General features: G+C 47.7%; 1 protein-coding gene across 1 annotated transcript in view; it reads left to right on the forward strand.

Annotated features, from left to right (window-relative positions):
* Window positions 1-24,844, forward strand: part of dchs2 (dachsous cadherin-related 2) — a 258,035-nt gene that overhangs the window by 120,304 nt on the left and 112,887 nt on the right. The window contains exons 6-10 of the mRNA XM_072496010.1: window positions 4,742-4,929; window positions 17,505-17,601; window positions 18,801-18,958; window positions 19,268-20,108; window positions 20,214-20,453. Coding sequence (XP_072352111.1) covers window positions 4,742-4,929; window positions 17,505-17,601; window positions 18,801-18,958; window positions 19,268-20,108; window positions 20,214-20,453 — 1,524 coding nt within the window. The remainder of the gene's footprint in view (window positions 1-4,741; window positions 4,930-17,504; window positions 17,602-18,800; window positions 18,959-19,267; window positions 20,109-20,213; window positions 20,454-24,844) is intronic.

Genomic DNA, 24,844 nt, shown 5'->3' on the forward strand with positions numbered 1-24,844 from the left:
AGGTAATGCCTCCAATGTCGCACAGCTTCCACTATGGCTTGGGCTTCCTTTTCCACTGAGGAGTGGCGGATTTCTGAAGCGTGGAGGGTTCGGGAGAAAAAGGCCACGGGTCTGCCCGCTTGGTTAAGGGTGGCCGCTAGAGCTACGTCGGAGGCGTCGCTCTCGACCTGGAAGGGGAGGGACTCGTCGATGGCGCGCATCGTGGCCTTTGCGATATCCGCTTTGATACGGCTGAAGGCCTGGCAAGCCTCTGTCGACAGAGGGAAGGTCGTGGTCTGTATTAGGGGGCGGGCCTTGTCTGCGTACTGGGGGACCCACTGGGCGTAGTATGAAAAGAACCCCAGGCAGTGTTTTACGGCTTTTGAGCAGTGCGGGAGGGGAAATTCCATGAGGGGGCGCATACGTTCGGGGTCGGGGCCTATTATCCCATTGCGCACTACGTAGCCCAAGATGGCTAGCCGGTTGGTGCTAAAAACGCACTTGTCCTCGTTGTACGTGAGGTTCAAGGCTTTAGCGGTCTGGAGAAATTTTTGGAGGTTGGCGTCGTGGTCCTGCTGATCGTGGCCGCAGATGGTTACGTTGTCGAGATACGGGAAAGTGGCCCGCAACCTGTGTTGATCAACCATTCGGTCCATCTCTCGTTGGAAGACCGAGACCCCGTTTGTGACGCCAAATGGGACCCTTAGGAAGTGGTATAATCGCCCGTCTGCCTCGAAGGCTGTGTACTTGCGGTCACTTGGGCGGATGGGGAGCTGATGGTAGGCGGACTTGAGGTCCACGGTGGAGAAGACCTTATATTGGGCAATCCGATTGACCATGTCGGATATGCGGGGAAGAGGGTACGCATCTAGTTGTGTGTACCTGTTGATGGTCTGGCTGTTGTCTATGACCATCCTTTGCTTCTCCCCTGTCTTTACTACTACCACCTGTGCTCTCCAGGGACTATTGCTGGCCTGGATTATGCCTTCCTTCAGTAGCCGCTGGACTTCGGAGCGAATGAAGGTCCGGTCCTGGGCGCTGTACCGTCTGCTCCTAGTGGCGACGGGTTTGCAATCCGGGGTGAGGTTTGCAAACAAGGATGGGGGCTCAACCTTGAGGGTTGCGAGGCCGCAGATAGTGAGTGGGGGTATTGGGTCGCCGAATTTGAAGGTTAGGCTCTGCAGATTGCACTGGAAGTCTAATCTCAGTAATGTGGGGGCGCAGAGTTGGGGAAGGACGTAGAGTCTGTAGTTTTTGAACTCCCTCCCTTGCACCGTTAGGGTAACTATGCAGAAGCCTTTAATCTGTACGGAGTGGGATCCTGCAGCTAGGGAAATCTTTTGTGCGCTGGGACGGATGGTCAAAGAACAGCGTCTTACCGTGTCGGGGTGGATTAAGCTTTCCGTGCTCCCGGAGTCGACCAGGCATTGTGTCTCGTGCCCTTTCATCAGCACCGTTGTCGTCGTCTGGAGCGTCCGGGGCCGAGCTTGGTCCAGCGTCATTGAGGCCAGACGTGATCGTAATGCTTGAGGGTCTTCTGCGAGCCCCGTGGAGCCGTCGACACTGGGGTCCTTTGTTGCCGTCCAAGATGGCGGCGGGGGTGAACAAGATGGCTGCCCCCATGCATCGCACATGGCTGGGGGGTCACAAGATGGCGGCGGGGGTGGACAAAATGGCCGCCCCCATGCGTCGCATAGGTCTGGGGTGGCCCAAGATGGCGGCGCCCCTCCTCCCCTCGTGGTGGCCGGGACCCAAAATGGCGGCGCCTGCGGGTCGCACATGGGGCGCTGGGGGGGTTGGGGAGCGTTAGGAACGCGCAGGACTCCCTCTTCTCCGGGGACAGCGGTGGCCGGGACCCAAAGTGGTTGCGCCTGCGGGTCGTACATGGGGCGCGGGGGGGGTTGGGGAGCGTTAGAGACGCGCAGAACTCCCTCTTCTCCGGTGACAGCGGTGGCCGGGACCCAAAATGATTGCGCCTGAGGGTCGTACATGGGGCGCTGGGGGGGGTTGGGGAGCGTCAGAAGCTCACAGGGCTCCTTGTTCTCCTGGGACAGCGGCGACCTCCCGAGACCGGCACACAGCCGCGAAATGGCCCTTTTTCCCGCAGCTCTTACAAATCGCTGCGCGGGCCGGGCAGCGCTGCCGGGGGTGTTTCGCCTGGCCGCAGAAATAGCAGAGGGCTCCCCCGGTACGACTTGGCGTCTGAACCGCGCAAGCCTGTGGGGTGGTCGGGGGGGGGGGGTTTGTCGCGACGGGTGCGTACGGAGCCCAATGGCTACGGTCGGGGCCGTAGGCGCGGGCGTTTCACGCGGCCACGTCCAGGGAGGCTGCTAGGGCTCGTACCTCTGAGAGTCCTAGCGACTCTTTTTCTAAAAGTCTTTGGCGGATTTGGGAGGAGTTCATACCTGCGACAAAAGCATCGCGCATTAACATGTCCGTGTTCAATCGCGTTCACCGGCGGGCAGCTGCAGGCCCGTCCCAAAATTAGTAGCGCGGCGTAGAATTCATCTATCGATTCTCCGGGACTTTGCCGTCTCGTTGCGAGTTGATAGCGAGCGTAGACCTGGTTTACTGGGCGAACAAACATGCTTTTTAGTGCTGCCAACGCCGTCTGGAAATCCTCTGCGTCTTCGATGAGAGAGAAAATCTCCGTGCTTAACCTCGAGTGCAGGACCTGTAGTTTTTGGTCTTCTGTGACCCGGCCGGGGGCCGTTCTGAGGTAGGCCTCGAAACAAGTCTGCCGGTGCTTGAAAACTGCTGCTGAGTTCACTGCGTGGGGGCTGATCTTCAGGCATTCCGGAATGATCCTGAGCTCCATAGTCCTTTAGACACGCTTAATAAATTGTAGCGCACAAAGACTCCGAGAGACGAATAGAGTGAAGTCGATGAGGATTTATTAAGCGTGACTGTTCCCCCGCAGTTCGGTAGCAGACTGGCCTGCGGGGGAGGACTCCTGTTCTTATACTCCGCCTTCAGGGCGGAGCTAGAGGTCAACGGCCAACCAGGACCCGGGATCTGTCAGCCAATGACATCATGGCTTCACAGTCCCACATGACCCCTAATGCATACTACCACACTGGGTTACTGGGATAGGGCGTGAGCCTAGGTGTGGCACAAAATCAGAAATAACAACCTTCAATTATGCAGCGGCTTTAAAAATTGATTGATGCACGATCAATGACCACTAAAACGAGGTTGTAGTACAACTGAAGGCTTTAATAAGCTAGATATTTCCCCCAGCATCTCAGGTACAGAATGAGGGCTGCTGGGAAGGTACGGGTTCTTATACCCCACCTATCAGGGCGGAGCTATTATATTCTCTAGCCAATAGCAAGCATATAGGTTCTACCAATGGTACTTCAGCCTCTCAGGTACCGTAATACCTATAATACCACATTGATACTGAGCCACCTGGAGAAATTTGGAAATAAAAACACAATGCCTGTTTTAAGGAAAATTATTTTTTACGGAATGAACTCGGCCCCGACCCATTTCGTAAAGACGAGATTCATCTGTAATAGATTTAAAATAATTTGCAGAAGATCTCAACAGATGGATAGCACAATTGCTTCACAGCTCCAAGGTCCCAGGTTCGATTCCTGACTTGGGTCACTGTCTGTGCGGAGTCTGCACATCCTCCCCATGTGTGCGTGGGTTTCCTCCGGGTGCTCCGGTTTCCTCCCACAGTCCAAAGGTGTGCAGGTTAGGTAGATTGGCCATGATAAATTGCCCTTAGTGTCCAAAATTGCCCTTAGTGTTGGGTGGGGTTACTGGGTTATGGGGATAGGGTGGAAGTGTTGATCTTGGGTAGGGTGCTCTTTCCAAGAGCCGGTGCAGACTCGATGGGCCGAATGGCCTCCTTCTGCACTGTAAATTCTATGAAATCTATGAGCTGGAATTTTTTCGTGGACAGTTTTTGGGATCCTGAAGGTGGCGGAACAGATTATAAATTATTGTATGAGATGTATTTGAGGGTGAGGTTGTGGATAAAAAGCATAACTGTCCTTTAAAAGAACCTGCACAGACATGACAGGTCAAATGGCCAAATTCTGTGCTTATGTTTTCCTGATTCTATATTAACTTCAGAATTTGAGCAGTGTACTCTACGATGTGTCTGATGGCAGAATGGACCTCATCATACTCAGCTAATGTCCTGGGAAAGTGCATGGGAAGGTAGCCTTGACCTCTGAGAATTTGGCCAGATACCTGCTTTTCTTGATGCCGGCCTTAAAATGAAGCTAAAAGGAAAACAAGCATTTACTTGTATGATTGAGTGCTGCTGGTTACTAACTGGGGAAAATAAGTAATTTTGTTAATATAGATTGTGTGATTGATGCCCATGTCTGGTGCTTCACAGTGCCAGGACCCGGGTTTAATTCCAGCCTTGGATCACTATTTGTGTGGAGTTTGCACTTTCTTCCTCTGTCTGAATGGGTGCTCTGGTTTCCTCCCACAGTCCAAAGATGTGCAGATTAGGTGAATTGGCCATGTTAAAATTGACCAGTAGTTTAGGTGGGGTTGCTGGGATAGGGTGGGGGAATGGGCCTACGTAGTGTTTTCTTTCAGAGAGTCGGTACAGACTCAATGGGCTGAATGGCTTTTTTCTGCACTGCAGGAATCCAATTCTATTCTCTAGGGAAAAGGGATGAAAGCTAGAAGCCAAAGCAAAATTGGTAATGGATATTTTATGTGTATAGAAATTAATATGTTGCTTAAGTAGAAATATGCATTTTATTTTTCTTGTCTTAAACTTATTTTCTAGGTGAGATTATTAACTGGGTTGCATTAGACCGTGAACATCATACTCACCATCAGTTGTCAGTGCTAGTTACAGATCATGGTGTGCCTCGTCAAAATGCCTCCACTACTGTTTATATCACAGTCACTGACATTAATGATAATGAACCACTTTTTTCCTACCCCGGACCTAGGCATGAGTTCACTGTCAAGGTATGTACACATCTAAGGTTCCCTTTTTGGCGTTTACTGTGTATGGTAATTAAACAATATAAAATAATGACTAACAATAAGCACAAAGAGAGGAAGTAAAATTCTGTTCAACATTATACGCAACTGGATCCAGGGGTTAAGATATTGGGAAAATGCATATTGTTAAGGTACTGGACCAGACCCCAGATTTTGTTAGGATACCGGACGAGAACCCCCAAACAATTATTCTATATGTAAAACTGTGAGGAAAGGATGAAATGATGACTCTGGCCAATAGGTATCTTTTATAATAAAATAAACTTTAATTTAAGCACAGAATTAACCACATTGACATCAAAGAAATAACTTTACAATTATCAGTTAAGGGCAGTATGGTGACGCAGTGGTTAGCACTGCTGCCTCACGGCGCCAAGAACCCGGGTTCAATTCCGGCCCCTGGTCACTGTCTGTGTGGAGTTTGCACATTCTCCCCATGTCTATGTGGTGCTGCGTAGATGGATTGGGCATTCTAAATTGTCCCTTAATTAGAAAAAAAATGGATTGGATACTTTAAATTTGTAAAAAAAATAAATTTTTAATTCTCAGTTAAACAGTTCTTAAATAAAAGGAAATACTTGAATTTAGTATCTACAGCAGCCACTAATTCAAATTAAGCAACACAATATGGTTCAAAAGCCATTTATAAATAAAGTTAACACAACAGGTTACTTGCTTAGCAGTGTTGAGACTTTTGGAGAGAGATTCTTTCAAGAGCAGATCCGCACATGTCTGCCTTCTCAGACTCAAATCCTATGGAAAATTGCTGTTCAACTTAAAATCTTACAACAGACTGTAAAACAACAGACAGACCTGGCTCCTCCCATTAATTATATCATCTGTATCCCACTAAGTTCCATGATCTGCTTAGGGACGAAGTACAATCCCTCATAAGTTATCTGCACTCCAGGGAACATCCAAAATGTAACCATTGGTCCATTAGCCCTTTATCTGTAACCAAGTAAGTAGTTGGATTGAATGGTTACCTCACTCTTTTACAGCGCCTTAATTATAGCTTTAGCAGACATAATGCTTGTATGTATTTTAAACCAAGTTTTTTAATAACATTGTTGCCACAAATATGAAGTGTAATATATATCAATTTCTTACATTCATCACAATATTAGAGTTACAGCCTCAAGCAATATTCTGCTCCCATTCCAGGGGCGGAATATTCCACATTTAACATATTGCGGTTAGCGAAACAGATGCTACCCTGACTTAATAGATCGCTGCAGAACTATAAAAATAAACAATCTGATTGATCATTTTGACCTTCCAGCGAGTTGTTAATCATACTGCTTTTATGTTAAGCTAAACAATCCAATTCAAAGAATTGAACCTCCTCGCCATGCACAATGCCTTCAATATTTCAAAAGGCAATGAAATTGACTGTGAAAACCACTTTAATCTTCATCTTTAAATTTGGCAAACTGACAGTTTGGAGAGAGGGGCTGGTTTAGCACAGGGCTAAATAGCTGGCTTTTAAAGCAGACCAAGGCAGGCCAGCAGCGTGGGTTCAATTCCCGTACCAGCCTCCCCGAACAGGGACTGGAATGTGACAACTAGGGGCTTTTCACAGTACCTTCATTTGAGGCCTACTTGTGACAATAAGCGATTTTCATTTCATTTTGTTTTCATTTCAAGTGCTGACACCGGGACTGAATGGGGGGTGTTCCACGGTCCCCATGGTGGAGCCAGTCGCAGAGCAATTCGGGACATTCAAATGGGCTAGCACATGCACCATGTGGAACTAGTGTAATTTCAACTCAGGCTGGCGTCGAATTCACTGCGGTCGGGATTGGCACTGGAGAGCCTGACAAGCTGGAGCTGCATATAAGCACTCCACTCCCTACACGCTCTCATTCCGGCCAAGAGGTTGGCACCATTAAAAGCGTCCCCGAGCTTCGGGGATGCAGAGTTCGAGATGGATGTCGTGGAGGAGAGGCGGGACACTCAGTTCCCAGGGCTGGGCAGGAAACTGCCACCTGCTGGTGTCAGGCAGGCCTGGGCACAGGGTGTCAGAAGCGGTCAATGTCTTGGCCGCTCCGCAAGGACCGGATGACAATGTTGGAAAAAGCTGATCAACCTCCTCAGAGAGGCCGGGTGAGGCACCTCCCCACACACCCCACCCGCAAGCAGTCCCCTCGCAGCCCACCCGCACCACACATCAACACCCATATCGCCTGCTATGGCCAGGTGCCTTGCTCACAAAGGCCACCGGCTGCAGACCCCCTGTGCTGCCCGTCTCCAAGTGGCTCACACTGTGCATGATCTGTCGGCCAAGGAGAAAGTGACCCACAACCGCCAGTAGAGAGAAAATACCAGAGGGGCCCGCCGGATCTGCGGCCCTTCACCATTGCGGAGAAGAGGCCGTTGGACCTGGTCGACAGGGTGGGAGAATGGGCAGTCTCAGAGGTGGAGGTTGGCATGGGACATCCAAGTGAGCCCTCAATGCGTTGCTACGCCCCAATGGCATGTGCGTCACCCCCCCAACCCCCGCCACATCACGCCTACCCGTGATCTCACCATGCGTCTTGTCTTGTGTCTTGAAGGGTATCCCCCACCCCCTGCGACTCACCTAGCAATGAGGCAGAACCGTCCGTGGTCCAACGCCCCCAGTAACAACCCCGTAATGCCCCGGAGCATATGTCCGGGGACAACACCAACATTCCATCACTGCTGTCACCAACATCCTCCACCATCCCAGAGACACTCACCTCGGTTGGGAATTTTAACGAAGAGGCTCCTGGGGCATTATCTAGGGCGCACCACAAACATGCAGAGCTACATCAGGCGGAGGTAAGAACCCCCGAGGGTGCAGACAGTTGGAGGGCGACCAAACTCAGGACTAGCTGCTGTCCAGACAGGTCTAGCGCTTCTTGAAAGGGCGGTGCCATCGATGTTGGAGACGCAGGCGCAGAGCCGGGGACGACATGAGGGTTTGTCAGCAACCATCCAGTGCCTGCAGGTGTAGTTGGAGGAGTCCAACTGCCTGCAGGAGCAGGATGCGGTGCAAACCATGCATGCCACCCAGGCCACCACTGCACGGGTGGCATCCGTGGTGGAGGCCTTGGGTGCTAAGGTATCGGCCACAGGTCAGGATGTCTAAGGCCTGAGGCACACTGTGCAGGCGGTGGTTGAGGCACAGGACAGGGCGTTCATATCACATGCAGCCATGCACCAGGACATTGCTGCAGCGCTCCAGAGCGTGGCCCAGTCACAACGGGCCATGGGTTTGGGCGTCAAGACCATTCGCGTGGCACTGGCTGCCCTAAACCGGCCTCCTTTGGCACATTCAATGGGCAGCTAGCAGTACAAGGTGGCATCACCTGGAAGACTGGCGGACCCATCCGGGCCCGGTCGCTTCAGAGGACGGCCGCTAAAGGGGACCCAGGTCACAGGGCGGGATACACAGCAGGCCGCCTTCAGGTCTGATGTACCGCCTGGGGGGCCACCAAAAAGGAGTGTCAGGACACGCAAGGTTAGAAAGTTGGACACGCAAGGTTAGAAAGTTAGACACCAGCTAAGTTGTCACGGGTGCAGCACATAGGATAGCGTTAGGGGCTAGGGCACAGTTATTTACAAATCACTGTCCCCAGTAAACGCATGTTCACCGATGTCACGACCTGCCTTGGCCCTTTCCGCAGAGTGTGAGGGTTCCCCCTCCCGCCCCCCCCGCAGAGTGTGAGGGTTTCCCCCCCCCACGTGGGCCTGTGTGATGGAATGACCAACAAGCATGATAGTGACACCGGGCGGGGGTCAGATGTTGTCAGACATCGCGGAGCAGGTCGTCATCATCCCCTACCCCATGAACCAGAACTGCTGATACTGCCGGCGCAGGGCCAACACCCTGTGGTGCAGCTGATGGGGAGCTCGGAGGGTGGTGGGGTGCTGAGCTGGGGGGGGGGATGGGATGCAGGGGGGTGCGGTCTGTTGGGGGGGGGGCGGAGTTGTGAGGGTAGGACGGGACGGTTGAGCTGCCGGTCGCCAGGCCCCCTAGTCAGCGAACTTGGAGACGATCAAGTTGTCCAGTGCTCAGTGGCCCTGGCACACACATCGTGCAACCTCCTGTGCCTGCCTGGGCCCTATGTCCTGCCCATGCTGGCCCTCCTCCAGATCCTCCTCCTCATGACCCTAGCCCCACCACTCCATTCCCCCCACACTCTTCCCAATGCCTCACGCCCCTGGCCCCGTCAGTGCCTGTCACCGGGTGGCACCCTGCCCCGCCACCCATCCCTGACAGCTTACGCTCTGTGGCCCCTGTCCCATGCCCTCCTGTGGAGTTACCATGGGTGGCCTCCTTAGGTGGGCCATGTGCTACCCTACCGGCAGGGTGCCACCTGTTTGGGGGGGGAAGGGCACTGCTTGCCACTGACAGGTGCCATGCCTAGTGGCATGTGTGCATGCAGTGACTGTGGGTGTGGCAGGGCGAGGGGGGTGAGCACCCATTGGGACCGTGGCTGTAGTGTGACATGGGTCCTCTGTGCGATGCACGGTAGTGTGTGGGAGGCTGGTGATGTGGGGTGCGGTTGTTGGGAGGTCAGCACGGGCCAGGGCAGTCGGGGGTACGGCCGCCCTCCGAGGCACCAGGAATTGGGGTCAGATATGATGAGGTGCCGTGTGGCAGGGCCTACCCCCTCACTGAGGTGTCCAGTTGAAAATACAATTGTATACCTACTGGGGGCGGGACGGATGGGAGCAAGTGCTCAGTGGGCAGGTGGAGTTTGGTGAATTCAGGTGTTCCTGCAGGGTGGGCTGGCATGCCAGGCTAGGTGGAAAAGGCCATGGTGCATAATCAGGCAGCACTCTGTAGCCTCCCCACCCCCTCTTACCCTGCAGTAGGGCAGTACCTCTGATGGGTGCACTGATGGGTGCCAACACCTGGTGGGCCACTGGCTGCACTGGGTCACGTATATCCTATTGATGGGTTGGCTGGGGACTGGGAGTTCCTGGGGATGGGGGGATTCCCATACGGCCGGCAGCGCTTCACACAATTACGGGACACAATGGGCTGTCAGTGGGGTGCTCAGCCAGATGGCTGTCTTGCAGGTCACGGCAATGGCAGCCGTGGCCAGACACCCCGGGTCATGGAGGACACCATGAACACATTCCATCAGCTGGTTGCCCCCGTTACTCCCCCTGTGACGTCTCCCCAGCTAGCGGCACAACTGGCAGCCCACCAATGCGCCTTTGGAAATACGTCTTACCTCTTCTCTCACCCTCTGCAGCTACGGCGCCCGGTTCCCGTTTTTAAAAGCCACAAGTGAACCATGCCGTGGTCACTTCCACCTGGTGGATGCAGAGCATCGCGGGAGGCTGGAGACTACCGGGTCAGGCCTGTTAATAATATGCTAATGGTTGTTACTCTAGGATTTGCATGCCCACATCGGCACGGGGCATGGAATGCATTCACGCCACCATCGAGGCGCTGGAGCATAGAAGTCTGTCAGTCATCAGGTGCTGCTCTCGATTTTTGGTTGACACCCGATCACGCTTTGTGATTCCGGCGTTGCTGGACGGAAAATCCTGCCGAGGTATTTTGGGCAGAGCCAAGATATATTCCCTTGAAAGGTAAGGGTAGGACAAACAAAGGCTGTGCTCCCTGAGAGATTCCCAGAGATAGAAATGAAGATAGAGAAGAAAAATTATACCTATAAGAGGTGTCTAGTTGAAAATACAATTGTGAACCAGACCAAATATAGAAGGTTCATAGGGGAGGTGAGAAAGCAAATAAGATAAGCTAGGAGGTAGTATGAAAAGAGACTGGCAGCAACATAAAAGGGAGTTCCAAAGTCTCCAAAGGCATATAAATAGTAAAAGGATGGTAAAAGGTGGAATAGAGTCGATTAGGGACCAAAAGGGGAATTACACATGGGGGCAGAGGAGAAGTATTAAATAAACACTTTGCATGTGTCTTTACCAAGAAAGAAGATGCTATCTAGGCCATGGTGAAAGAGGAGGTAATTCAAACACCAGAACACTAGAAAGGTAAAAAATTAATAAGGAGGAGGTTTTGGATAGGCTGTCTATACTTAAAAATGGTAAGACACCAGAACCTAATGAGATGTATCCAAGTATACTGAGGGAAATCAGGCGCGAGATAATCGCCGGGGGCTGGTGTGAATTCTCCGGCACCGGATATTCGGCGGGGGCGGGAATCGCACCGCGCCGGTTGGCGGGCCCCCCCCCCGCAATTCTCCGGCAGTCCCGCCGCTAAAATGCCTGTCCCACCGGCGTAGATTAAACCACCCTCCGAGGCACCAGGAATTGGGGTCAGATATGATGAGGAAGGTTTGTAGTGGAGTTCCTCGGTATTGGGATCCTTGCTTTTCCTCATATAGGTTAATCACCTAGACCTTGGTGTACAGGGCAGAATTTCAAAGCTTGCAATGATGCAAAACTTGGAAATGTTATGAACTATCAGGGCAATAGTATAGAACTTCCAAAAGACATAGTGTGATTAATGTAGGAATTTCAGATATATTTTAGTATAAGAATTTAGTGCAGTAAGGGTTAAAAGCCTGGATTAGTGTGTGCACGACTGCTGCAGTAGTGTTTTCAATGAATCACGGTTTGAAAGATTTTGGGAGCCAGAGGTGCATTAAGGCATTGTAAAAGCTTGGGCTGAGTAGTTTTGTTTGGACTGAGGGGTTCCCTGTGGAGTTAATTAGATTCACCGTTGGCTGACGCTGAAATCGGGAAACCAATTACGCCAAATCGTAACTCTCCGTTACCTCGATGGCAGCGTCAATGCAGTCCAGAACACATGTACAGTAAACACCATTTGCAGATTATTAGGGGGCTGACCCGGTATTCTCTGAGGCCTCTGTGATTCTCCGCCTCCAATGGGCCGAGTTCCCGATGGCGTGGCTGCTGAGGGAGAGAGAGGGGGTACGGAAAGTGTCCAATATCGCCATAGTTTGCTGACAGCTGTGCCCGGGCCCCGGGGCTTCTGCCAGGGGTGGGGGAGTAGGGGGCTGGCCAGGAGTAGTGGGGCTGGTCGGTGTGGATGGGCACGGAACACCATTGGCCCAGCCGGAAAGGCAGCCATGCAGCTGCGCACGCCACTGACAGCCCACTGTGAACTTAGAGTCACGGGTCGTATCGGAGTCCCTCCAGGACACTTCCCTGGGTACCCCCTGGCCTCAGTTCACCCATAGCGAGATGGGCATGCTCCAGTGCAACCAGTGCCATCTTGTTGACTGGGATGAGTGTGCGTTGGTATTGTAATGTGTATATGCGGCTGCAGCTTGTCAGCCTCCCGACTCTCAATTATGGATGCGGCAAATCCTGCACTGTTTTTCATTGGAATCGATTGTGTTCCATGTGGCGCTGGTGCTAGCCCCTCCACAGTCGCGGTTTGGCACCAGTTTTGCTGTCGTGAAAGTCCACGAATTTTGCTTCGGTGTCAACACTTAGTCTCAGGAACGGAGAATCCAGCCCATTGTATTTTAGCTTGATGAGATGATGTAATTAATGGGAGGACCTAAGGCAGTGTTCTTCAAACCTTTTTTTCCGGGGACCCATTTTTACCAACCGGTCAACCTTCGGGACCCAACCCGGCCGACCTTCGCAACCTACGCCGACTGACCTTCGCGACCCACGCTTGCCGACCTGCGCGACCCACGCCGGCCGACCTGCGCGACCACCATTTACTCTTACCTTGTTTGCTGCTGACAAAAATGGAGGAAGTGGTTTTGGGTCCCTTTGGCCCTCGTACAAGCTCCTCCAATGGAATCTGTTGGATGAAGGTGAAGCCTTCAAGTGTCGGAAAGTATGGAGTCTCCAACTGCCCAAAGTTCTGCATTTTTTCCTGTAAAATTTTATCAAATAAAACACCTCCGAACTTTAAAAAAAATAAAAAATAAAATGAATAAAATAAATGAATAAAACCCCCTCGAACTTGTAAAACAAAAAGCTGCAACCCTTTAAAAAAAAAAGCGGTCACACTGCGCATGGGTGCCCGATCATCGGCGCTCATGTGCGCTAATGATCTGGCACGCATGCGCAATGCGGCCGCATTTTTTTAACATGTTCATGGCCATTTTGAAGGCTTCTTGCAGCCAGCGTTCTTAACAGCCGGCTGCTGCGGCTTTTGCGCGATCGGGAGCGCCGTGACGAACGGCTCTGCGACCCTCCCGAGACCCGCCCGCGTTTGACAATGCCTGACCTAAGGTACCAGGCATTTTGCAGAAAAGCAGGCTAGTTGTCTTTTAGATTGGGATGTGAGCAGAAGTCAAGCCTCTGCTCTCCCTGCTGTTCAGTTATAGATATGTCTGTAGACTGATTATCAGTTTCTTTCCAAGCAGTTCAGAATTGTGTGGCTGGAAGGTGAGCTGAAACAAGTTGAGAATAATAATCTTTATTATTGTCACAAGTAGGCTTACATTAACATTGCAATGAAGTTACTGTGAAAATCCCCTAGTCATCATACTCCGGCGCCTGTTCGGGTGCAGGAGAATTCAGAATGTCCAATTCATCTAACAAGCATATCTTTCGAGACTTGTGGGACGAGCACCTAGGCAGACACGGGGAGAACAAGCAGACTCTGCATAGACTCCGCACAGACAGTGACACAAGCGGGAATTGACCCTGGGACCCTGGCGCTGTGAAGCAACAGTGAGCTACCATGCCGCCCATAAGCAGCTTTGAAGAAATACAGCCTGAGTTTCTGCATGGTTCTTATAATGAAGCAGAGAAGGCTGACTGTAACTTGATGTAGATTTATTTACAGTTATTTACAAGGTTCATAACGCAGCATCTCACTCCCAGTGAAATCCTAGCTGGGAGGACATGTAACACCAGACCCTGATCTGAGCCTGCTTTTAACCTCTGGGGGCTCGTACTCCACGGATCCAATGGGGAGATCAATTAAGGTTTCGCCATGGTGACAGTTTTGACAGGATTCAGGTATTTTCTTTAAAACAGTGTCAAAAGATCTTGCTCAAAGTAGAGTATCCAGATATTTCTGTACAGCAGGTATCCATGAGTGCTAACTATTTGAAAGTGGATTGAGATCTGAGATGGTTTGTTGTTTGAGTGGGAATAAAGATAGCAGTTAGGGTTATAGTGGCACTGCATTGATGATCATTGTTTAAGAGGTAATTGTAAACTATTTTCCTTGTGTTGTCATGTGAGAGTACCTTTAAGACATGGATGTTTAAGCAAAGTACCTTTAAGAAAACAGTGATGTCAGAAAGTGGGTGGAGCTGAGCAGTTCAGCCATTTTGAAGTTTCAGTTTGGAGGAAAAGAGCTTGGGGAGTGTCTGTGTTTGCAGTGAGCTGGATTTGCTGTGATCTCTGCCATGAAAGACTATCTCTGGATCATTTGGGTGATTTAAACTCACAATAGTAAAGCCTTTAACCTGATGTGATTCTGTTTAAAGGTGCTAAGTCTCTTGGAAGTTTGAAGGAACATTTTGAGGAATTATTTACTGTTGCAATATTTTCTGAGTTATCTTTGAAGTAAGGGGTGTTAAGAGATCCAATGTTTATTTAAGATGTTAAGTTGACGTCATGGAATAAACATTGTTTTGTGTTTAAAAACCTATGTGTCCATAATTGTAATCCCACACCTAGGGAACAAGCCGTATGCTAGGAAAAGCAACAAATACATTAAAGGGGGAGGTTGGTTGAACTCCATGATACATTTTGGGGTTCTGAAAATGCCTCGCCCATAACAGTGTGATAATAAATAAATTTTAATACTGTGATAGTAATAACATTTGTTTTGATATGCCATATCACTATTTCGAGTGAAATCACTCCTGGAGTAAGGTATCCTTTCGTTACAAAATTAAAATAAAATATTGGGGTGTCTGTCCAGTATCTTAGCCGCTTTTGGGGTGTGGTCCAGGATGGTAATAAAATATAACAGGGAGAGACAATATAAAATGAACATAATTCTAAAGTGGGTAGAGGAGCAGAGGGACCTGGGTGTATATGTGCATAAGTCATTAAGGTGGCAGGACAGGTTGAGAGCACAGTTAATCATGCATTCAGTATCCTCAGCTTTTTTAATAGAGGCATAGAGTACAAGAGCAAAGGTTATATTGAACATGTACAGGACACTCGTTCAGACTCAGCTGGCGTATTGTGTCCACTTCTGGGCACTACACTTTCGGAAGGATGTGAAAGCATTGGAGAGAGTGTAGAAAAGGTCGATGAGATTGGTTCCAGGGATGAGAAACTTGAGTTATGAAGATAAATTGGAAAGGTTAGGACTGTTTCCTTGAGGAATAAAAAGGCTAAGGGGGAAGGTTATTGAGATATTCAAAATCACACGGCCTTTGGAGTAAATAGGGAGAAACTGTTCCCACTTGGGAAAGAATGAGAAGAAGAGGGCACAGTTTCAAAGTAATTGGTAAAAGAAGCAAAAGTGGCATGTGGAAAAAACCTTTACACACAACTTGGAATGTACTGCTTGAGATTGTGGTGGAGGCAGGTTCAATTGAAGGTGGGACAAGGTCATCAATGAATTGCTCATTCGGAGCGGTGCAGGCACTGGCCACGATTGTCTGGGTCCATTCGCTGCAGGTGCAAATCTTGTTTGGCCACTCACTCTCAGGAGATGGCCATAAGGGGATTTGCGGCGGCGAGATCACAAGTTTGAGAACTTCCCCGCTGGTAACATAATCAGATTCACGTCCAGCGAGGGCGGAACCTGATTACCATGAAATTGACAACGGTCTTCAGAGGCCCCCCACCCCCCTTACCGGTGCGATGTCACGCCGGCAGGAATCATTACTGGTTTCCATGATGATCACGCAGGGAGCTCAGAGGTAAGTATAGCTCCTAGGTAGTAAGGGACATGGCTGGGCAGCCCCCTGGCACTGTTAACCTGACACTGACAGGGGCACAGCATCTAGGGAACCCCATTGTGAGGGATTCCCATTATGTTGGGGGGAGGGGGTGGAGTGCAATGATTGGGGCGGCATGGATGCCCCAATGATGGGGGAGTGGGCCTCTCTGTCTTCTAGGGTTGGGTGTCCCGATATCCGTGGGTGATGGGGTGATGGGGGGCGGAGCAACGGGGAGGGCCTCAGGTGATGTCCTGAGGCCATCAATACGGCAGGAGTACGGCGTTTTTGAGGGGGCTGAGCATAGCAAAATTAGCGTCATCCCCGATTCCGGCGTAAACGGGGATTCTCCAGCCGATTGGCAAATGCAATTTCACCGTCGCCGATAAGAGAATCCCGCCTAGCATCTGTACTTGTTGAATGCAGGTCCTTGGCTGATGTACGAGACTCAAAGGAATCTGTGGCATAGAAAAGGTTTAGTTACCGGGTGCCTCAAGCAATGCTCCTGTTCCAGGTAGTCCATAACAACCATGAACAGACAATGTTTGGTAAATAGACCATCAAAATGTTTTGCGAAAGAGAAAATGCTGGAAAATCTCAGCAGGTCTTGCTGCATCTGTAGGGAGAGAAAAGAGCTAACGTTTCGAGTCCAATGACTCTTTGTCAAAGCTAACAGACAGAGAAAGTGGGAAATATTTATACTGTGGAGTGAGAATGAAAGATGAGTCATAGCCACAGAAACCCAGGGAAACTGGGTGCTAATGGCCACAGAAACCAAGGGGAAAGAATGCTCATGGCAGTCCCCAGAGAGAACAAAAGATGTGAAAGGCCAAACAGCAGAGAAACTAACAGCAGAGAGGGTGAACTGTGATAGATGTAGATGTGGGGGGAGGGGAAGGGGGAAGCAAAGAGGAGAAAGGGTAAGGAAAGGTTGATAAGATAGGGGGAGGCGGTTTAATATATATTAAGAAAGACAAGATAGAGAAATGGTAAAAGATAGTTAAAATGAAATGGGATGAAAATAAATGGGTCAAGGTGGGGTAGAGCTGATCATCTGAAGTTGTTGAATTCGATGTTGAGACCGGAAGGCTGTAGCGTGCCTAACCGGAAGGTGAGATGTGCCAGACCTGCTGAGATTTTCCAGCATTTTCTCTTTTTCAGATTCCAGCATCTGCAGTTATTTGCTTTTATCAAAATGTTTTGCCTTCCTGACGTATTGAAATAGTCGTTGCTTGAAAATTAAGCTCATTAAAATAAATTGCCAAATTTGAAAGATGTAAGAAGATACACTTTTAAAACAATTTCCACACAACTGGAGCTGAGCCTCCACAGCTTCAATAGAACATTTGGTCATCCAGGCCATTATTTTTTCAGTATAACTGGCTGCAGCACAAATAATGGCCTAAATTAGCAAATTGGCAATTAATTAAAATGGAGAGCTGACCATCAAAAATGAACTAATAGTGGTTTTGTCAAGGCTGACAGTGGAGTGGTGCAAATGATTCAGCAGCTTGTGGAGAATAAGAAGTCATGGTGTACTTCAGTTACTTCTCAAATTGCTGTTTTTTTTTACAATAATGGCAACGCTGCTAATGTGTCATTGTTGTGCTGCAATTTCCCAGCAATTCCATGCCCATAATGCACCATTTATATTGACCATTGCTAAATATTTTATACTACATATTTATTTATGTCTAATTTGTGACCCTTTAATTTGTGTGCTTATTGAAATGGCAGGTTTTTGTAGCTCATCCTGAAGGCACATTTTTGACTACCCTATTTGCTAAAGATCCAGATGTTGGCAAAAATGGCACAGTTTCTTTTTCTATATTAGGTAAGGATGTGTGAGAAAATGATTTTGTATTGTTAATCTGAATTGTACACTGCTTTTATATGAAAGTGAACTAAATTGAAAAAGTTAACAACAGATGGCGCATTGGTGTTTCAACGCAGGTCTCAACATTATGCATTACACATGGGGCTGCACGGTAGCACAGTGGTTAGCAGTGTCGCTTCAGAGTGCCAGGGTCCCAGGTTTGATTCCCGGCTTGTGTCACTGTCTGTGCGGAGTCTGCATGTTCTTCCCGTTTCAGTGTGGGTTTCCCCCGGGTGCTCCGGTTTCCTCCCACAAGTCTCGAAAGACGTGCTGTTAGGTAATTTGGACATTCTGAATTCTCCCTCTGTGTACCCGAACAGGCGCCGGTGTGTGGCGACTAGGGACTTTTCACAGTAACTTAATTGAAGCCTACTTGTGACAATAAGCGAATATTATTATATGTTATATTATTATTATTGTGACAATAAAGATTATTATTAATCATACAAGTTAAGCATCCCTTATTCGAAATTTCGAAAAATTCAGAAATCCGCACTTTTTTACGAGCGCCGACGTGACATCAGGATCCCTGGGTGATGCGCATGTCCCAACCTGCCGCATATATGCAGTTCGCAACGTGCCGGACATGGACAGTTCCCAACACGCTGCACATATACAGTTTGCAACGTACCGCACATGCACAGTTCCCAACACGCTGACCATGCGCACTTCCCAACACGTCGCACATGCGCACTTCCCAACGCACTGCAGATGCATATTATATTCCAAATTCCGAACACACTCGACCCCAAGCATCTCGGGTAAGGGATGCTCAACCCGTATTTATATTTTATACTTGACTCTTAAAGAATTTTGGCTTCCGTTTGCAATGTGTCAACCATAAGCGCCAGGCATTATTTAGTATCAATTAAAACTATTATGATCAATCTCTAACAATTGAATCATATGAATTAAAATTGTGACATATTCATCTGCCTATTGCCATGACATCAAGATCACATAATATTAAAGTGATCTCTTTATGAAGGAAAATGACTAAAGGTTAGACTGTTTTTTGACAAGTTTGTTCATTTTTATTTGTTGACGTCTGTAACAAAGTGTGGGCTGAATAGTCCACACTTTCTAGCTCATGGAAATGAAACGAAAGGCGATGGAAGTTATTTTTAAGTTCTCACTTTAATACTTTTTAATTATAGAAGATTATTTAAATAGCTTCAAAATTGATACCAAAACTGGAGAACTGAGAACGTCCAAGGTTTTCATGCACAGTCATGTATCACATTACAAAATAATGGTGATGGCAAGTGATGCAGGAAGCCCTCCTCTTCAACAGACTGCAATAATTAACGTCCAGGTACAGGAATTTAAAAGTTGGGTATTTTTTGTAATTAATTTTATGTTGCTGCTCTTAAATGAAGAAAACACAGGGGTGATTCTACTTTGGCACTCTGTAAAATTATCTTTCATCTCTGTTACATTTCACTGCAAATTAAGTGCTCTGAAAATGATTTGAGAATTAGATTATGTGTTTAAAAATCATTTAATAGTAAAATTTGATGAATACTAATAATGTAAAATCTCTTGCCTCAATTTGTAACCTTAAATTAGAAGTATTGTATGAAGAACTGAATAAATTAATCCACATTATTGAACCTTTTCTCAGGTTATCCCCAGAGTCTCAGAAAAACTGACCACTCAAAAGAATCAAAGATATTTTATCATGCCAGAAGGTTTAAGGCCTGGAAAAGTTTTGGGCTCTATCAGTTCTCACGACCATCATTTGTTGGCCAGTCGGAAGGTACATTACAGCATTGTTGAAGGTGATGACCATTTTCAGTTTGGAGTCAACAGTATGACAGGGGAATTGTACCAAAGCCAAGAACTAGACTACGAAGCAATTTCACATTATTTGCTAACGGTTATAGCAGAAGATGACAGCTATATTCCTTCAAGGAATATTACTGCTTTTGTCAGTATTAAAGTAGAAGACCAAAATGATCACTCACCATGGTTTAAAGATGATATAGTTGTGATTGGAATTCAAGAAAATCTTTCGGTCGGGACCCTTGTTCACGTATTTGATGCAAAAGATGGTGATGGAAGTGGACCAAATAGTGATCTTCAATATTCTGTTGTGTCCAGGAGTTCCTCAGAAAATCCTTTCTATATAGATCCCTATCAAGGTTGCTTATATACAATACTGCCGGTTGACCATGAAATTACCAAAACATTTCTTCTAACAATAACAGCAACGGATCAGGCTTTAGATATAAATGAACGCAAAGTAGGCTCAGTGACAGCTCAAATTATTGTTTTGGACGTAAATGATAACAGACCTATATTTGTGTCAGAAAATGTTTCTTATGTAATGGAAGATCAGGAAGTGGGATGCCTCGTTCATCGTATTATTGCATATGATGCAGATGCCGGTGAAAGTGGAAGAATTTCATATGCTATCATCTCAGGGAATGAAGACAATACTTTCAATCTCGATGAATCATCAGGTACTAAAACTAGTTTGTTGAGTTTTGCTGAACTAAACTATGCTGCCAACACAGCAGGCAACAAAGGTGAAGAAAACTTGTATTTGATCTTGTCTATTTTAATAGGTTTGCTGACATTAGCCACCCATCTAGACAATGAAAGGCAAAAATCCTGTACCCTCACAATTTCAGGATGGGACAATGGAATTCCTGTTCAGTCCTCAACACAGACACTGATGGTCGTTATTGTTGATATAAACGATGAAGCACCGAAGTTCCCAGAATCTATCTATGAAGTTGGAGTTCCTGAAAACCTTAATATGGGAGCATTTGTTATCCAGGTTGAAGCTTCTGATAGAGATTCAGGTAAAAGTAACTTCTAGCTATTCTAGTTTCAATCCCTTTCTTGTTTAGCTGCAAAGTGTTTCAAAGTAAAGGAAACAGTAAATCATGTTTAAAGCAATATGGAATATGGAAGGTAACAATCATTAAGTAGTAACTATATGGACTAAGGTCAAAAGTTATTTTTCCAACTTTTCTGAATATGATGTCAAATAGAGCTACTGACTATGATTACTCGGGTTAAAATACCTGTTATTCTAATACAGCTTCAGTAATTTATTACATAATCTTCAATTCTGAACAATATGGTGTATAATCTGTAAAAGGCCAATAAATTCTATTAATCTCCACTCTTTGCTGTGGTATTAGGGCTTCATTAAGTATTTTTATTAAAAGCTGAACAAAAAATTAATCTTTTATATGTTCTATTTTTAAGAGAAGTATTTAGAGTTGTATTAACACTTTGCAACTGCAATAATATTTAATAGCAAGATAAATATAAAATTATGACTTTTCATTTAATTCCATAGAGACTATGATTTATACATTTTACTGCTCCTGTCAAATGAAGCCAATTTGCACTGATTGGTTTCTTTGCATCCAAAGGAATACTTAGTGTGGTAGCTTGCCCCTTTAAGGGGTGTGCCCTCACAGTCCTTGTGACTGGCTGGGGGCATATCGTGTGGGATACCCTGAAACAATGAAGAAAAGGTACCAGGCCCTGACCAATGAGGAAAAAGCGTTGGGCCCAGAGAATTAAGTTTTGGCCAAAGTGAACCTGGGAGCACTGATATAGAAATCCTGTATATAAATTACCCTTGTTAGTTGCAAATAAACACTGTTGTTCTTCCTTCCTGACGTCTACCTTGTATTGCTTCGAGCCCCCACAAATAGGATGTAGGGAAGATAATAATTAATGACTGGCTTGTTTCCTGAGGGCTATTAGAGCTAGGCATTTGGGCATAGTGTTTCCCTGGAAGGAGCAAAAGAGGAAACAGAATTCAGACAATATTGAGAACGTCTTTACCCATCAACAATAAAAAGATTCCAGAGTAACAGGTCAGGAGTGGATATGAATAAATTAACATTCCACGGAAGTATTCAGCTGTTAAAGAATAGGAATTCTTTCAACTTTGGCTTCCCATTTATTATTTGAAAAATAGGCACCTGTCAGTGAAAAATGTGATGGGACGTTTGTGCATCTGTTTGACTGCCTGAATTAATTTTTAAGCAGGTCTTTGAATGCCAAATATTCCTGCTGGAAAGAGGCAGGAGGCAGCTGTTCATTTTGTAAATTGAGGTCCTACAGCTGCAGATAATATAAATTTTAAAAATCTGAAACTCACACCAATCCTCCAACCTGCCAATGTCAGATTTGAACAAAATTGGGCAACCAGGTCATCCTTGGGACGCATCTTCATTTGAACAGTATTTTTACTTTTAACCCATGGAGGCCAGGTTTCCAGGGGCTCAGGAATCAGGTGGAACGATGGTCTGGATCCATCAGGAATCAGGTGGAACGATGGTCTGGATCCATCAGGAATCAGGTGGAACGATGGTCTGGACCCATCAGGAATCAGGTGGAACGATGGTCTGGATCCATCAGGAATCAGGTGGAACGATGGTCTGGATCCATCAGGAATCAGGTGGAACGATGGTCTGGATCCATCAGGAATCAGGTGGAACGATGGTCTGGATCCATCAGGGAAGTGTAGTTAATAATAATAATCTTTATTATTGTCACAAGTAGTCTTACATTAACCCTGCAATTAAGTTATTGTGAAGATCCCCTAGTCGCCACACTCAGGGGCATATTCGTGTACACTGAGCGAGAATTCAGAATGTCGAATTCACCTAACAAGCAAGTTTTTTGGGACTTGTGGGAGGAAACCGGAGCACCCGGAGGAAACCCATGTAACACGGGGAGAACGTGCAGACTTTGAACAGAAAGTGACCCAAGCTGCAATCGAACCCTGGACTCTGGCGCTGTGAATCAACAGTGCTAACCATTTGCTACTTGTGAGCCAAGACGAGCAGGAATGTTCCTCTCCCAGATTTAGCTATTTACAGGTCCAACGATCAAACCCCTTGATCTCCAACCCTCCCCTCCGCCTGCTCACTATGATCTCGAATTACTCACCCCAAGATCTCCAACCTCTCCTCCCTCTACACCTATCCACTCTTCCACAGTTGCTTTCGTGTTCGAATTGCAAACTTGTTGAGAAAATTATATGTTTCTCTTGCAGTTAATTTGAAGATGATATTTGGAATACCCCTGCTTTAGATGGGTCCCTCATCCAAAAATTCTTACCTTTGGCAACCCAAGTAATTGGAGTGGAATTTCCAAGCCAGGGGGAGGAATTTTGGTCAAGAAAGACAGAATCTTAGCAGGCAGCCAGCTTGATCGGCAGTCTTGGGACCACTTGTAAGAACGTAAGAAATGGGAACAGAAGTAAACTATTCACCCCCTCGAGCCTGCTCTTCTTTTCAGCATGATCATGGCTGACTTTCTACCTCAACTCCACTTTCCTGCCTGTTCCCCAAATTCCTAGATTTCCTGAGAAATCCAAAAATATAGATATCTCAGTCTTGAATCTCAGCCCGACCAGACCACCAACACTGGAACCGAACACGTGAGCCAACCCAACTTGACCCAGGAAGACCTGCCAGCAACCCAAAGCCAGACTAAACACCCCCAAAACAGCAAATACCCAACGAGAGGACCCGAATATGCCGAAAGCTAGACCTGTCCTCATGGAACCCGGGGCCAAACCGGATCACGAACATGCCCCCCTATAAGGGCAGCACGGTAGCATTGTGGATAGCACAATTGCTTCACAGCTCCAGGGTCCCAGGTTCGATTCCGGCTTGGTTCACTGTCTGTGCGGAGTCTGCACATCCTCCCCGTGTGTGCGTGGGTTTCCTCCGGGTGCTCCGGTTTTCTTCCACAGTCCAAAGATGTGCAGGTTAGGTGGATTGGCCATGATAAATTGCCCTTAGTGTCCAAAATTGCCCTTAGTGTTGGGTGGGGTTACTGGGTTATGGGGATAGGGTAGAGGTGTTGACCTTGGGTAGGGTGCTCTTTCCAAGAGCCGGTGCAGACTCGATGGGCCGAATAGCCTCCTTCTGCACTGTAAATTCTATGATAATCTCCCCCCCCCCCCCCCCCCACCCCTCTCCGGTGACCCCAAAATCACAATCAGCACCCGGGACCCCACCAGATGCAATCACTTCCTTCCACGAGGTCAGACTTCTCCCATTGGATCCTGGGACCATCCGGAAGCAGCCGCCGAACAAGGAAGCAAGGGAAACACTGCAGTCTGCAGGTGAGACCAAAATTACGCGGTTTCAAATCTTCTCTTGCTAGCATACCCTGACAAACATCCAAGCAGTCGTAAAGAAGCTGGACGAGCTTAAAGCTAAACTTACCTCTCAGAGGGAAGTAAGAGACTGCTGTGTGATCTGTTTCACAGCGACATGGCTCACTGCTGCCTCACCGGACTGTGCCATACAACCTGACGGCTTCCCAATACACTGGATGGACTGCACGGTATCATCAGGCAAAATGAAGGGTGGAGACGTTTGCCTTCCCCACCAACTTCTCCTGATGCTCGGACGTGGCAACCCTGGTGACATACTGTTCCTTGGACCTGGAATACCATACTACCATTCACAGGAGTTCAGTTCTGCCACCATCACAGTGTCTACATCCAACCCCCGGCGGAAGTGAAGAAGGCGCTTGATGAACTGTGCACCACGATAAATAACAATGAAACAGAATACCCAGAGGTCTTGTTCATTGTGGCCGGGGACTTCAACCAGGACAACCTCAAGAGTGTACTGCCAAAATTCCACCAACACATCTCTTGTCCCATCAGAGGCCCCAACATCCTTGACCACTGCTACGCAAACATCAAGGGCACTTACCGATCCATCTCCAACCGCACTTTGGAAAATCAGACCACAAGACGGTGCTCCTTCTCCCGGCATACAAGTAGAAACTTAAGCGGGAGAATCCGGTGAAGGAGGTCGTGCAGTGCTGGTCTGAGACAATGGAAAGAACTCCTAGGCAACTGCTTGAAGTCAGCGGACTGGTCCATATTCAAGAACTCAGCGGCCAACCGAAACGACGTCGTCATTAAGTGTGTAGAAGATTGTGTGCCAAAGAAGGTAGTGCGTGCATTCTCCAACCGCAAACCATGGTTTAACAGGGAGATTCACTCCCTACTGAAGACCAGGTCTAAGGCGTTCAAGCCAGGTGACCCTGACCTATACAAGAAATCTAGGTAGGACCTCCACAAAGCCATCAGGGACGCCACGAGACATTACCAGACTAAGCTAGAGTCACATCTAACGATCTGGACTCTCATAGTTGCAGCAAGGCTTAAACAACATAACGGGCTACAAAGCAAAGC

This window comes from Scyliorhinus torazame, chromosome 3 (assembly GCF_047496885.1).
Source record: "Scyliorhinus torazame isolate Kashiwa2021f chromosome 3, sScyTor2.1, whole genome shotgun sequence".
In the NCBI taxonomy this organism is placed as follows: domain Eukaryota; kingdom Metazoa; phylum Chordata; class Chondrichthyes; order Carcharhiniformes; family Scyliorhinidae; genus Scyliorhinus; species Scyliorhinus torazame.